Below are 14692 nucleotides of genomic sequence, written 5' to 3' on the forward strand. Positions count from 1 at the left end.
TGCCCCTCGTTTACTCAGTTTTAAGGACTGGATTCAAACCGAGGCTCAGAAAGCTGACGTATCTGCCAAAGAGAACAAGCAAATGCTCTGCACTGAAACCATGATACGGCCTGACGTGGACTGTGGACTCGTCTGGAAGGATGAGCCCCCATCTACCACGGACAACAGACTGCTGCAATCAGAAGATGAGCGCCCGAAGCCTCTTGTCATCGCGGACGACAGAGGGACGGACACCATCCACCACTTACCGTTCTTGGAGACAAACTGGGAGGTGACTCCTGCCTCAAATGTGGCAAAAACAGGGCTGTGGTCACTTGTCATGATGTCGCTGGTGCTGCCTGCAGGGGAGGGAAGGAATTTCTGAGCAGGGAAGGAGAATTCCTTTCTGGTCAAACCAAGGAGGTCAAACCCATGGTAGAAATCAACTTGTACTTATGGAAGCCTCCAGAAATTTCATGATTTTATGCCTATTAGTCCACTGGCCTTCCACAACCACGCTCAAAAGTCTCAGTGGAAGTGGGTGACACTCTCTCCTCCGTGGCAAAAATGTGCCTGTGCTAGTTTTTCCTCGAGACACACGAGTTTTTAAATAGATCGTGGAGCGTTCAGACTTTTCTGGTCTCAGCACTTTGTTGCACCGATGAGCTCACGGCCCAGTGTGGGATGGGGATTCAGGTCACCGAGCTCATCGGCAACTGACTTGGTGCCTTCCCCCATCCCACAATGCCTCGTAGGTTTGGGAGACAGTGGAACGTGCAGTGTAGACAGAGCGTAGACAACTCTTTTAAGCAACATGGCGCTTGGAGGGAATGCAGTGAGGCATGTTTGGAGGGCGTAAGGGAAAGAACACAGCTCTAGAAATACCGAGTTCTAAGTGCTTATAACAGAGCCACGTGGAGCTGTCCAGCTGGGTACTCAAGGCTGGAGATTTATCTTTAGGTCTGGAGTCACGATGTGAGGTGGAAGCAGAAGCCATGAGGACGTTTGGGCTCCGCAGGGGAGGCGTGCAGGAGGCCCAAGCTACACCGGCCAGTAATGGGCAAAGAGAAATAGCACAGGGGACCAAGAAGGCAGGAAGGCGATTTACATCCTTTCCTATAAAGTGTTTATAAATCAGCAAGACAAAGGGAAACACCTCACCCTTCAACCAACCAAAGGACACGGGCAGAAAATTCCGAAAGAAATATGGATGGCTACCAAACATGGAAAATCATGCTCACTTGCTAACAACCATCAGAAAGACAGTTGAAACAACGAGACAGAATGAAAGAAGAGAACAAGGAGGAAGGCGGGGGTACTGGTCTGGGGAAGGAAGAAGGGATGGAAGAGAGGGGCCAGGAGAGGGGGAGGACACCCCTTCTCTGAGACAGAAGGGAAAAGGTAGGGAGGGCGCCAGCCTAAGTCACATTTGGATGTAGACAGGAAGAAGTCAGGGAGGGTCCAGTGCTGTGTGAAGCAGGGAGGCGGGGGAATCAGGACGAGCGTGGGGTGTTCCAGCGACAAGTTAGAGGGTAGACCAGCATTTTTAATATTTACATACGTATCAAGCAGAACAACACTAGCAGTATGATGCCTGTGCCCCGAAAACTGGGAGGGCGATGGTTACCTGGGTGGCCTCTCTGTAACCACATACTGTATGCCCCCCTCCCACAGTGAGTCTGGGCTTGGCTTTGTGGCTTCTTTTGGCCAGCGGGACATTAGGAAATGTACAAGCAGAGAAACAAGCAGAGACTCGAAAAGTTCTTCCACATCTGGGACCCCTGGGACCAGGAAGAAGCCTGGACTAGCCTGTTGGGTGATGAACACAGCCGAGTTACCACCATCGCCCCTGTTGACAGCTAGCTAACCGGCCAACCAACCCCCAGTTTGGGTGGGCTCCTGGCCTGAGTGCGCCCGCCCAACACCAAAGAGAGCAGAGATGAACAGTCCCAAGTCCAGCCCAGAGAACTGTAAGCTGTCAAGTTTTAGGGTAGTTTGTTACGCAGCAGATTAACTGATACATCTTATTTATGTTAATCACCATAAGACTCAAGCTCCCAGCTGACCCCCATTTCCTGAGCTCTGGACATTCATTCCCTTCTCTCTCCTAATTTCTTGCTCACCCCCAAATCATTAAACTCTTCCTCCGCACCCTCCGGCATTCAGTGAAATATCATTAGCAAAATTCCCTACGTCTTCAACTTTCCCATCACATTCTATACCTGGTCCTTCCTCGGAAAATACCACAGCGTCTCAACTAAGGGCTGTTTGTCTGCTTTGTCCCCCATATGTGGGTCCAGAAAGTGGGAAGGTGTGTCCCCTTTGCTCCTCAATGCCACTTCCAGACCAATCTCCCTCCGTTTTCCTAAAAACCTCCACTATGGAGTTTTTTGGACGCCAAGCTTAAAGAGCTTCAAAGAGCAGTAATGCTACAAGCCAGCACTTTCTCCTGAATCGCCGCAGAGACCTGCTGAATAAGGCAGATGGTGGCATCTTCCTAGAGACAAGGATTGGCAGGACTCATGGAGTTGCAGGATGTGGAAAAGAGGCACCACTGAGAAATGGGATGATTGCCAATGGGTGGGATAGGAGTCTTCATTGGTCTTGAGCGCGGAATAATTCTTTGGCTGTGGCTATGGGGGTGGGATGTTTTCTGCACACCTAAAGGTGTGAAGTTTGTCTAGTGAAGTCATTTCTGGGAGACAGAGCTCAGGTGCTAGGGGACTGTGGGGTGCATTCCTTCCCAGGGTAGTCGCTTTGCTCCCCTCTGGGCATCAGGAGGCATGGACCAAAAAAAAAAAAAAAAAAAAGGAATGGAAATCAATTCAACCTGTTGGGATCGGACTTAAACATGGGTGTTTGCTGGTCCCCAGAGAGAGGATGGGAGCCACAAAGGTGGCCACTGGGCAGCAGCAAGAACCTCCCTTTGGTGGGTAGGGTAGGGGTGAGGTCATGAACAGTCCACCAGGGGTCTCAGGCCAGTGACTTGGGATGGGAACAAGGATGGCCCTCCTTTGGATGTCACTGCCTGAAAATCTGCAATGTTTCAAAAATAATATCATAATGGTCAGTGAGTAAAGTGTTCAAGGTAGTTCTGCTCTGAATTTTTAAAATTTATTTTGTATTTATTCTGAGAGAGAACGTGAGTGGGAGAGGGGCAGAGAGAGAGAGAGAGGGAGACACAGAAGCCGAAGCAGTCTCCAAGCTCTGAGCTGTCAGCACAAAGCCCGGCATGGGGCTCGAATTCACGAAACTGTGAGATCATGACCTGAGCCGAAACCAAGAGTCAGACGCTTAACTGACGGAGCCACCCAGACGCCCCTGCTCTGAATTTCTAAGTACACAGTGCAGAAGAGTTCCAAATAATGGGAATTAAGAGGTAGCTTTTAAGAATGAGCACTCAAGCAATTAAGAATTCCTTCAGTATATCTTAAACTTGTAGAGTCAATAATTATTGAATTGTTTTGCTAACTTTTTCATATTTATTTTAATATTGCATATTATAACTTTCTCATCAATTTAACTCAATTTATCTTTAAATCTCCATAAATACATACGCATATACCCATGGTATATGTTAGGTTGAACCATATGAATTTCCAATAGTTGACTATTTCTGACCTACAAAAATACCACTTTCATGTGGTTCAAACCTAACGCGTTTTCAGAACAAGTCTGGATTTCTTTAAAAAAAAAATTTTTTTTTAACGTTTATTTATTTTTGAGACAGAGAGAGACAGAGCATGAATGGGGGAGGGTCAGAGAGAGGGAGACACAGAATCTGAAACAGGCTCCAGGCTCTGAGCTGTCAGCACAGAGCCCGACGCGGGGCTCGAACTCACGGACCGTGAGATCATGACCTGAGCCGAAGTCGGCCGCTTAACCGACTGAGCCACCCAGGCGCCCCAAGTCTGGATTTCTTTTAAGAGGGGCTCCTTAATTCTGGTGTTTCCCAAATCAGAAGACACTTGTCATGCTGCAGCCTGAGACACGAGAGGATACGTCAGCTCCTTCGGGTCACCTGACCAGGGCTGCAGGGACTTCTCCCATTTCAGAGAGACGGACTGCAGCCCGTTAGTTTCAGGGAGCCGAAGCTCCCAGCTTGTCACTCACCGTAGGACTGACAGACCACATGCACCAGGGGGTAAGACTTCCAGAGGACTCGGTCACACCAGGAAGGCAGGTTGTATTTCATCTGTAAATCACAGTCACGAGTTTTGTGAGATGTCTGCTAGTTTATTTAATAGGTAAGTCAGTAAAAGAAAAGATTAACATGTGGCCTCTGTAATCCTTGAACTCATGTGCTGTTGGAGCTTTATAGATTTTCCCCATGGGTGGCCTTCAAGCCTTTTCATTTGCCTTAAGTCCTGAGTCCACTGCTGCCCCCACACTGTCAGACGCCTTGGATTCCTGCTTTGGAAGATCGACTCACTTGGCCATGTGCTCATACCTATCCTCCGCATTATTTCAGAATTTTCTGTTTTTATCTTCTCTTTTTTTTCTGGCTCAGATGAACCCCACACATGGGTACTTTCAACCCTGTCTCTGCTTATCTTCTCCAGCTCCTTACTTTAATAACACACTCCAGCCACCCCTCCCATTCACACACCTATCTACTTATCCAGCCAGCCAAGCATCTACTTATCCATCCATCCATCCATCCTTTCACACAGCCATCCACCTCTCTACTTATCCCGTCAGTCAGCCACCTACTTATTCACCCAACTACCTGCCCATCTACCCATCCACCCACCTACCTACTCATTCACATATCCATCCACCCATCTGCATATCCATGTAACCATCCAATCAGTCAAACAAAATGTATTAAGACAAGCCCTCTCCCAGGCTACACTGGCAAGCGAGATGCTCACTGGGTGTGATAGACAAGGCATATTGGCAATATCCTTTATCCCTTTAAGTTCTAGCCCTTTCTGCTCTGCCTATATTTTTTTTTAATTTTTTTTATGTTTATTTATTATTGAGAGACCGACACAGAGCGTGAGCAGGGGAGGGTTAGAGAGAGGTGGGAGACACAGAATCCGAAGCAGGCTCCAGGCTCTGAGCTGTCAGCACAGAGCCCCACGCGGGGCTCGAACCCACAAACTGCGAGATCATGACTTGAGCCGAGGTCGGTCGCCCAACCGACTGAGCCACCCAGGCGCCCCTCTGCTCTGCCTATAAATGTAAAGGTACTCATCATAAAAGAGCCTACCCCTGCCATCTCTTTCAATTACTTTCCTCTTTTTATCAACTTTCTTTCAAGAGGGTTCTATTCTCATTGCATCTACTTTTGGACCACCCATTTAGTTTTTTAAACTTGAGGTACAACTTACACACGGTAAAGGGTACTAACCTCAAGTATACAGCTTGAGGAATTTTTATATTTGTACACACCCATTTAACCACAACCCAGATCAAGATCTAGAAAATCTCCATCATCTCAAAAGGTTCCCTCATGTGCCTCTGTATCCATACCACCACCTTGTAGAGGTGAACGTTATGGTGACTAATGCCTCTGATTAATTTTGCTTAAGCTTGAACTTATAAATGGATTCACTCGTATGTATCATTTGATGTCTGGCTTCTTTCACCTATATTGTTGTCTGTAGAAGTTTATTTGCTGCACTGCTCTGGTTGTATTCCATTGTATGTATATACGGCATTTATCTACTCTACTATTGACAGAAATAGGGCTGTTCCCAGTTTTTGGACATTGTGAACAAAGCTGCAATAAACATTCCTGTATCTTCCTCTTGACAAACAAATGTACTACTCCAAAGTGGGAATTACCAGATCACAGGGTAGATTAGTTTCCTAGATGCTGCCACACTTTTCCTTTTAGCATTACAGTCCTCAGCACTGGCTGCCTCAAGAATGACTAGCGGAACTTTACAAAGATACAGAAGGCGGGGCCTGCCCCAGGGCTCTTGCATCAGAGCCTCTGGGGATGAGGCCCAGAGAGCTGCATTTCTGGAAAGCGTCACCAGAGTCCTCTGCACCCACTTGGTGAAAAGCGACCCTCATCCTCCTGAAGTCTGGATTTCACCTCCAAGACTCTGCAAACTGTTTTTCAAGTCCAGTAAACCTTCTGGGCCACAAAGCCAGCTCCTCGGGCATGGTTCACGTGCAGGGCACATGCTCTCCCAGACTCACACTCCACACTGGCCACCACCGATCCTTGACAGTCTCTCACCCCCGGCTTCTGTGGTGCTGAGATGCCTGGCTGGTCCTCTGGCCACCTACGCGAGCACTCATGTCCCATCTCCTTCCTTGTGTCTGCTTCCTCCTCTCGCCTTCGCACATGGATGGCCCCCAAACCTGCCCATGGCTATCCTCTTTGCATCCTTCACTTACTCCCCGACAACTCACCCACCCCCACGGCTGTGCCCATGTTCTCTGCGGGCACAACCCCCCAATCTATGACCCAGTCCTTGTGTCTCCAGCGTCATCTACTATTCTCAACTGTCTTCTAGAGGTTTCCTCTGAGATCGTCGGCTAATATCACACACTAAATCTGAAGACAAGCTCTATTTACCCCTCTGAGCCTGCTCTGCCTTCTGATTTTCATTTCTATCAATGGCAATCAGATCTGCCAACACGTCCTTTCTTTCCTCTTGCTTTTCATGGTCTGTTCCCGATTCTGACTCAGGCCCTGGTTGCTCAGCTGGAAGGACCATACGGCCTCCTCGCTGGTTCCCTGTATCCTCATCCTCTACACAGAGGCAGACCGGCCTGTGCTGTAGATAACTGCCATGCTGCCAGCCCCCGGCAGAACTTTCAGTGGCTTCCTGATGCCCGTCAAACAGATTAAAGCCTTAACTTGGCATCTAGGACCTCCCTCACCCCAGCTACACCCCCGTCTCTTTCTCCGCATGCTCGAGTCAACCTGGACACAGCCTCACTGCCCCCCCACGTCCCCATGGACCTGCCCTGACAGTGCTAGGGGGCTGCAGGTGCACAGCAGGTGTCTTGCCCTGGGGGTCTCGGCCTCATTCCTGGTAGCGGACTTGGATCTCCTCTCGTCCTCCGTCTAGTTTCCTCCATTGGCTCCTACTTTGTTTTGGCATCACCCTCCCCCTTGAAGTTCTCCTCTTGCCCCGAGCCCTCTGGCAACATTCTGAACTGCTCTCCATTTCCTTAGGTCTCCAGTAACCCCAGAAACTGGGAAACACGCCATTCCGCACCTGTAACCCCTCAGGGCCTGGCCAGGGCGCTGGCTTCCCTCGGTCAGGACCCAGAAGGTGATGGGTGCCAGAATTTCCTGTCTCCCTGTCTGTCCCAGCAATTCTTTCAGATGGAAATGATAAGCCTCATCCCTTGTCCTGTCCACTTTGGAAATCCAAGCCGTCCCTCAGGCACCACCCCCGGGCCCTTTTGAGAAGCCTCTCCTGATCTTTCCTTGCCCGGTAGGTCACGTCCTTCCCTGACTGCTCCTCTGTGCATTCGGCAACATCATGTTCTATCTCTGGTTAGTCGCTGTGTGTTGTCTCATCATCTTTGATCTCCTACCACCTAGGAGAGTGCCTAGCCCATCACAGGTCATCAGTAAGTATCTGTTGAGCAAGAACGAATGAAGGTTTTATTACATCTTCCGTGAAACACCATTCCTTGGAACACGAGGGGCCTCATAACATAATTGGCCATGACCAATTGAGTTTGGCACACAAATTTCACTGTGGAGAACCACAATGCTCACAAACCTGTAAAGGCTCTGATAAGTCCTGCAGCAAAGAAGCTTGTTTACTGATGATTCACTTGGCAGATGAGCAAATAGATTTGATCACAGAACTTTAGAAAGAGCTTCAGGACTCAGTTATAGAAATACTTTAAACCCTCTCAGAATCTTAGACTATCTGGACAGAAGGTAAATCCTCAGTGTCACAAGTCCGGTTCCCCGTCATGGGCAAGTGTGGCTGCCCAGCCTCTCCTTAGAAGAGGTTTTTGCTCAGTGATGCCAATCAACACGTGATTGCTAATTTTCCTTTTTTTCCTGTTGCCTAGTGGACGAGGATGCTCAACGGTTTCCTGCTCGTCTTTGTGGGAACGGACACAAGAGGGTAGAGATGTGCAAGGGGGTGGTGATGGAGGGTCAGGGTGACGTCTGTGAAGAGAACTCACTCACCCCTGTGGCTTTCTGCTTAGTGTAGGCATATTTGTCCCGAGTCAGTCTTTCAAAACGGTAGGTGGGTGCGAATGTGATTTCTTCCTCCTCTGAAATCAAACAAAACCTTGGTTTCTGCTGTGATCCCTGTTTCACATCTGGCCACACTGCCTTCCTCTCCAGGCATAGTCCTTCCCCGCACCCCACCCCACCCCCAACCCCGGGAGGATATTCCGGGAAAAGGGGAGACGGCGATGGCTGGAGAGGGCCCAGGAACAGAGCGCCGCAGCTCTTACCAAAGTGCAGGAAGACTTTCTGCTCCTTCCTCTCCATCAGCAGCTGGTCGTGGGACAGGAGGTCTGCGTACTGCTGCTGCTTGATCTTCTGGACAATGGTTTCTGCCTCCTGGAGCAAGGACACAGCCAGGCCACTGGTGAGACGCCCCCCGTCCCAAACAGGAGGAGGCCCATCACCACTCACCTGCCTGGAGCCGCGGACTCTGCACCAGACCCTGGTCCTGCGGCAGCCCGGTTGGCTTTCCTTAGCACTCAACTGTTTTTTGCTTTTTTAAAACGTTTATTTATTTTGAGACAGAGAGAGAGAGAGAGAGAGAGAGAGAGAGAGAGAGAGAGAGATAGCGAGCGCGTGTGCACGCAAGAGCACGAGTGGGGGAGGGGCAGACAGAGAGGGAGACAGAGGGGGAGACAGAGAGGGAGAGAGAATCCCAAGCAGACTCCGTGCTATCAGCACAGAGCCCGATGTGGGGCTCAAGCTCACGAACCGCGAGATCATGATCTGAGTTGAAATCAAGAGTCAGACACTTAACCGACTGAGCCACCCAGGTGCCCCTGGCACTCAACTGTTTTATAAGGAAAACTCTACAAAAGTAGTTAACTGTCAACCTGATAATACAAGCTTTGGCCGTTCCAAATTTGCAGGGGGACATTTTACTTTTTCACACGGGCTTTTAGTATTCTTTTTGTTAACACTTCATTAGCAGGTAGGTATGTTTCCCTTGCTGTCTATGGGAACCGAGGCAGCTTGCTGTGAGGCCGTGGAAGGAGTTGAAACCCCAGCCCCTGAATCTGTGGGCATCAGGACTCCCTGATCCGGGCCTGGACTCCCAAGAGTCAGCGTGGCATCAGTGGGATGGAATCCAGCCGTCCTTTCTCCCCAGACTGTTACCTCTGCTCTGGAGAATGCCCTTGGCAGATCTCCCGGTGAGGAAATCTGTGGGGTTCCTGCCTAGTCCTCTCCCATCTGCCACGAGGGAGGAAGTGGTGGGGACATAAGGGGCATAAACAGACCCTCAGTTCCTCCTCAGTCTCTGCCGAGCCACTGGGGCAGCAAGAGGGAGAGGCGAGATGCTTGGGGAAACACAGGGGAAGAGGAGTGAGAAGGTCTGGGCTCAATCCCAACTCCCACTGGTCAGAAACTGACTCCAGGCTATTTCTTAGCCTGTTGGTGCCCCAGGGTTCTTGCCTCTCAGCTTCTGCCCTCACAGGATGTGGTATGAAGGTTCTCCATCCCTGGCAGGGACGTTCAAGCTGTAACCAAGGTCTCTGGGCACACTGCACAGCTCTGCGCCCAGGCCTGCACCCCCCACCTTCCCAGAGAACACTTTGCTCTGCCTGAGCGAGCGAGGCATGTCTGTGTTAGGTGGCCCTTCTGACCACTGCTCAGTGGACCGTGCCTGGGCATCCAACGTAAGTAACTTCTTCCTTAGCTGGCCAGTGACCAACATCTAGGCAGAAAATTGTGCTGGTCTCCTCAGACCTTAACGGTTCCTGGAGATCTGGGCCGAGCCACTGGAGGACCAGAACGGCTGGGGCAGTTGTGTGGGAACTAAGTGCGAGCAGAGGTAAAGTGTAAAGAAAGGCAGGGGTTCCAAGACAGAACAGCAGAACAGTGTTGAGTCCCAGAAGGGGAGTAGTTGCCTTGGCCCAGCTCAGTCTGTGCCTCCATGGCCCCATGCCCTCAGCTAACTCAAGGGAGCCTCTGTCCCATGAAGCCCCAGCCCCAGCCCCAGGTGGGCAGCTCCTTCCCCAGGTGGATGGCCCTTTCCCCAGGTGAACCACTCCTTCCCCAGATGGGCAGCTCCTTCCCAGGCGGGTGGCCCCTCCCCCCGGTGGACAGTTCTTTCCCCAGGTGGGCAGCTCCTTACCCAGGTGGGAAGGTCCACACGGTAGTTCAGATCACCAAGCCAGAAGAGGTGCGTAAAGCGGTGAGTGATGTTAAAAGGACTCAGTTTTTTGTCTCCCAGAGCCAGAAACCGGAGAATGTTCATATAGTTTTGGTTTCGCCTATTTAAGTGAAAAAGCAGCCATGTAGCATGAGACCGTTGGTCCCTTATGTCACCACTGTAGCAGGAAATCAGAGGGAGCTTGGGGGGACGGAGCCTTAACTCTCCGGCCCCTGCTGAAGTGAACCACAGCCAAGATGCAAAGGGCCTTTCAGGCAGAAATGGGAACACATGGCAGGGGGCCTCCCGGAGCATCCATTTAGCAGGGAATTGGAATCATGATTATTCTAAATAGCTGTCTTTGCGCCTGGGCCAAATGAGCCACAGGGGCTTTGATCTGTAAGGATGCCCGGATGAGGTTTTTCCCTTTAGAAATGGAGCAGGATTTAGGCATCTATCAGATGAATGACATAAGGAAATGTGTGTTCCATCCTCCCGACAAAATTCACCCACACGAGAGGTCACTCCTGTGCCACAGTTACGGGAAAAGCCGAGGGCTGAACAGTAGTTCTGGTGTTTAGGGATGTGAGGTCTGCCTGGACCGCCCGGGAAAGGAGCTCCATTACCTGAGTTTCTTTTCGCTTCCAGAAGTCAAATGGCTGTTAACAAAGCCCAAGGAGGTTCCGTTGAACATAAATGACACCCCCACGGCTCCCTTGTTCCCTAAAGGGAGGGGAGAGGGAAGAAGTCAGTCACACAGGCAAGTTTACCAAGTGGCGGGAAATCAAGGTGAAGCAATGTTCTTAATAAAGAGGGAGAGGGGCGCTTGGGTGGCTCAGTCGGTTAAGCGTCCGACGTCGGCTCAGGTCACGATCTCACGGTCTGTGAGTTCGAGCCCCGCGTCGGGCTCTGTGCTGGTGGTGCAGACCCTGCTTGGGATTCTGTCTCTCCTCCTCTCTGCTTCTCGCCCACTTGTTCTCTCTCTCTTTCCCTCTCTCAAATAAATAAAACTTAAAAAAGAATTAAAAAAAAGAAAAATATAAAATAATTACTAATTTTCATATTGACTATCTATGGAAATGGTAATATATATATTTTTAAGTTTATTTATTTATTTTGAGAGAGACAGCCAAGTTGGGGAGGGGCAGAGAAACAGGGAGAGAGAGAGAATCCCAAGCAGGCTCCATGCTGCCAATGCAGAACCCGATATGGGGCTCGAACCCATGAAGTCCAGAGATCACGACCTGAGCCGAAACTGAGAGTCGGACACATAACCGACTGAGCCACCCAGGTGCCCAGAAATGGTAATATTTTGAGTGAATGAGGTTTGATAAAATGCTAACTAAAACCGACTTCACCCGTTTCCTTTTACTTTCTTGAATGTGGCTCCTAGCAAATTCATAACAACCTACACAGCTCACCTTCTGACTGGGCTGGACAGCGCTGGCTGGAGCCCAAGTTGAAGAACCTCAGAGATCCTGCGCCCTGCCTCCTCTGGACCGGGGTCTGCCCTGGCCACGATGGGTGCCCCAGCTCCCCTGCCCCCCAGGGAGCCTCTCTTTCCAGCTTTCTCCCCATCCTGCAATGTGGCCTGGGCTTAAATCCCTGCTCATCACTTTCCTGCCATTGTGCTAGGGACAGGTTAAGAAATGTCACCGTAGCCTCCAGCATCTTTTGAATGGGTCCAACGACAGTCCTTGTCCCCACAGGGCATTTATCTTAAATGGGATAATACTCATAAAGCAGTTAGCTCTTGGCCATGAACATGTACGTTCTCAAAAAGGCCTTAGTTCTTCTAAGGTAACGTCCACCAGCATTAGCCAACCAGCATTCCCCGAGCTCTGCCCCATGTTAACCATGGCTGGGAGCCATTTGAGGGGAGCAGTAGAGAGAGTAGAGGCCAGCCCCAGGGTTGGGGGAGGAAGGGAGGAGCTGGTGCATAGGAATGCCTTGGCCTCCAAGCTACCCGCTGATGGCCACGAAACTCGGACTCTGCCCAGACCTCATACCTCCCTCTCTGGCCTTGCCCCCCGACATCCACTAGAGCTGCGGCCCAGGGGCCTCAGGGCCTTTGCTTCACTTTTCCTGCTGTGTGAACACTACCCATACTGATCCTTCCTTACCCCCGGGACTTGAGTCCTTCTCAGAGAGACCCCTGGACCCACCCCCATCTCAAGTAGAACTGGGGCCTCACTGCCCTGTGCACCTTGCCCTGTGCACGCTTACTCCTAGAAACCATCTTACTGTCTGTCTATCCATGCAAGCAGGCTGCTATCTGCGTGGTCACTTGCCCAGCGCATAGCACCGCACTGGGGGACACGGTGTCAGCTCTGTAGTGATGAATGAGAGCTGGGGCAGCAGCCGGAGGCGAGGTCTGGCTGAGGTGTGGTTTTATCTTGCAGCAGGGGGTCCGAGCACCTTACGTGCTGTTGGGAAGGGGCCGGGGAAGGGAGACGGGCAGCCCAGGCAGGATGCAGCAAGGAAAGACAGGTTCCTGGGCAGCAGAAGGGCGTGGGCTTTGACAGGGCAGCTACAGAGACAGGAAGGAAGGGGGCAAGTGGGTGTGGACACGGGCAGCTTGCGGTTTGTCAGCAGAAAAGCCGAGAGAGCTCTCAACATCCTGTTGTCTCTGGGACTCTGTCCTGTCCCTGACTCCAACCACCAGAAACCACTAGCCTTGCCCTCAACTCCACCCACGGCCCTCGTGGGTGCACCTGCCCACACACACTCACCGACAGACTCACACGTGCACTTGTGAACAGACCTGCGTGAGCACTCACACACACAGACTCACACGGACTCGGACTCGAACACGCAGACTTGCACGCACACTCAAGCACAGACTTACACATATAGACCCGCATGTACACTCATACACACGTACTCAGACTTGCACAGGTAGACTCGTACATATAGACACACACAGACTCACACCTTTACATACTCACAGTACTCACATACACACCCACACGAAGACTCACACTCACAAACACACTCCTGAAGTCCCCGGCTCTTAATTCAATTCTCTGAGGTGCCCTGACGGGTCCCCACAGGCTCACCGCTAAAACCAGCATTTCCACATCCAACCTGAGTCCTTCTAGAACTACACCAGGGGTTGACAACATAAAGCCCGTGGGCAGGGGTGCCTGGATGGCTCAGTCGGTTAAGCGTCCGACTTCGGCTCAGGTCATGATCTCACAGCTTGTGGGCTGGAGCCCCGCGTCGGGCTCTGTGCTGACAGCTCAGAGCCTGGAGCCTGCTTCACATTCTGTGTCTCCCCCTCTCTCTCTGCCCCTCCCCCACTCACACTCTCTCTGTCTCTCAAAAAAAAAAAAAAATAGTAATAAGAGGGGCACCTGGGTGGCTCAGTCGGTTAAGCGTCCGTCTTCAGCTCAGGTCATGATGTCACGGTTTGTGGACTGGAGTCCTGCGTTGGGCTCTGTACTGACCACTCAGAGCCTGGCGCCTGCTTCGGATTCTGTGTCTCCCTCTCTCTGCCCCTCCCCCGCTCGTGCTCTGTCTCTGTCTCTCAAAAATGAAAATCGTCAAAAAAATTTCAAAAAAATGTAGGAATAAAAAATTTGTTTAAAAGCCTGTGAGCCAAATTGAGCCCCGACCTGTGTCTGTAGGCAAAGCTTTCTGGAACACAGCTACTCCCATTCAAGTTCGTGCTACCCACAGTTTCTTTTGTGTCGCGGCTGCAGGGGTAAGGAGCAGCACGGACCCATAGAGCCTAAAACATCTGCTATCTGGCCCTTTACAGCAAGTCCATCAAGCCCTGTCCTAGGTCCTGGACTCTCAAGGTGGGGGTCTGTGGGGCCAGCAGCGTGACACCACTTGGGAGCTGGCTGGAAACTCAGAATGTCAGGCTCCGCCTGAGACCTGCTAAGTCAGAGCCTGCATTTTGGCCAGATCCCCAGCAGCTCTGGGGTAGACCCCAGATGGGCTTAGGCTGGAGGAACCAACCATTCCGGCTGCCCGGGACCGAGGGGATCCCAGGAAGTGAGGCTCAGTTTTCCACCCAGGGATGTCGCCGTTGGTGGGGACGGGATGGGCACACGAGTGGAGCTGGGGACACGCAGCGGGGGAGCGCGGCCCCTCCCTGCTCACCCAGCGTGTTGGCGATGCCCGTCTTCACGTTGTCGGTGCAGATGTGACTGATGCGGTTCTCATGCTCCGGCTTGGCCAGCACCACGATTCGGATATTCCAGAGGGTGTGGATGGCAACCTGGAGGGGAGCACAACATGGTGACCCTTGGCCCGGGCATGGTGCTTGACCACCCGGCAAGGGATTCCCACCCAGCCCTCACTCCCGAGGTGCAGGGAACCTGTCTAGGACCCCCAAGCTAGCCTCCTAATGATGCCTTGCAGGTGCAACATAGATGAAGAACCAGGACTGGTAAGATTTCAGTGAAGCAAGAGTGACC

At 51.4% G+C, this 14692-nt stretch overlaps 1 protein-coding gene across 3 annotated transcripts in view; it reads right to left on the reverse strand.

The window, feature by feature from the left end:
• The window catches only part of INPP5D (inositol polyphosphate-5-phosphatase D), a 121296-nt gene that overhangs the window by 19122 nt on the left and 87482 nt on the right, over nt 1–14692 (reverse strand). For all 3 annotated transcript variants that reach the window (XM_049614663.1, XM_049614660.1, XM_049614661.1), the window contains 7 exons: nt 14376–14493; nt 10892–10988; nt 10248–10386; nt 8380–8488; nt 8105–8193; nt 4093–4174; nt 249–338 (listed from right to left, as the gene is read on the reverse strand). In XM_049614663.1, the coding sequence (XP_049470620.1) occupies nt 249–338; nt 4093–4174; nt 8105–8193; nt 8380–8488; nt 10248–10386; nt 10892–10988; nt 14376–14493 (724 nt within the window). The remainder of the gene's footprint in view (nt 1–248; nt 339–4092; nt 4175–8104; nt 8194–8379; nt 8489–10247; nt 10387–10891; nt 10989–14375; nt 14494–14692) is intronic.

This window comes from Panthera uncia (genome assembly GCF_023721935.1).
Source record: "Panthera uncia isolate 11264 chromosome C1 unlocalized genomic scaffold, Puncia_PCG_1.0 HiC_scaffold_3, whole genome shotgun sequence".
Lineage (NCBI taxonomy): Eukaryota > Metazoa > Chordata > Mammalia > Carnivora > Felidae > Panthera > Panthera uncia.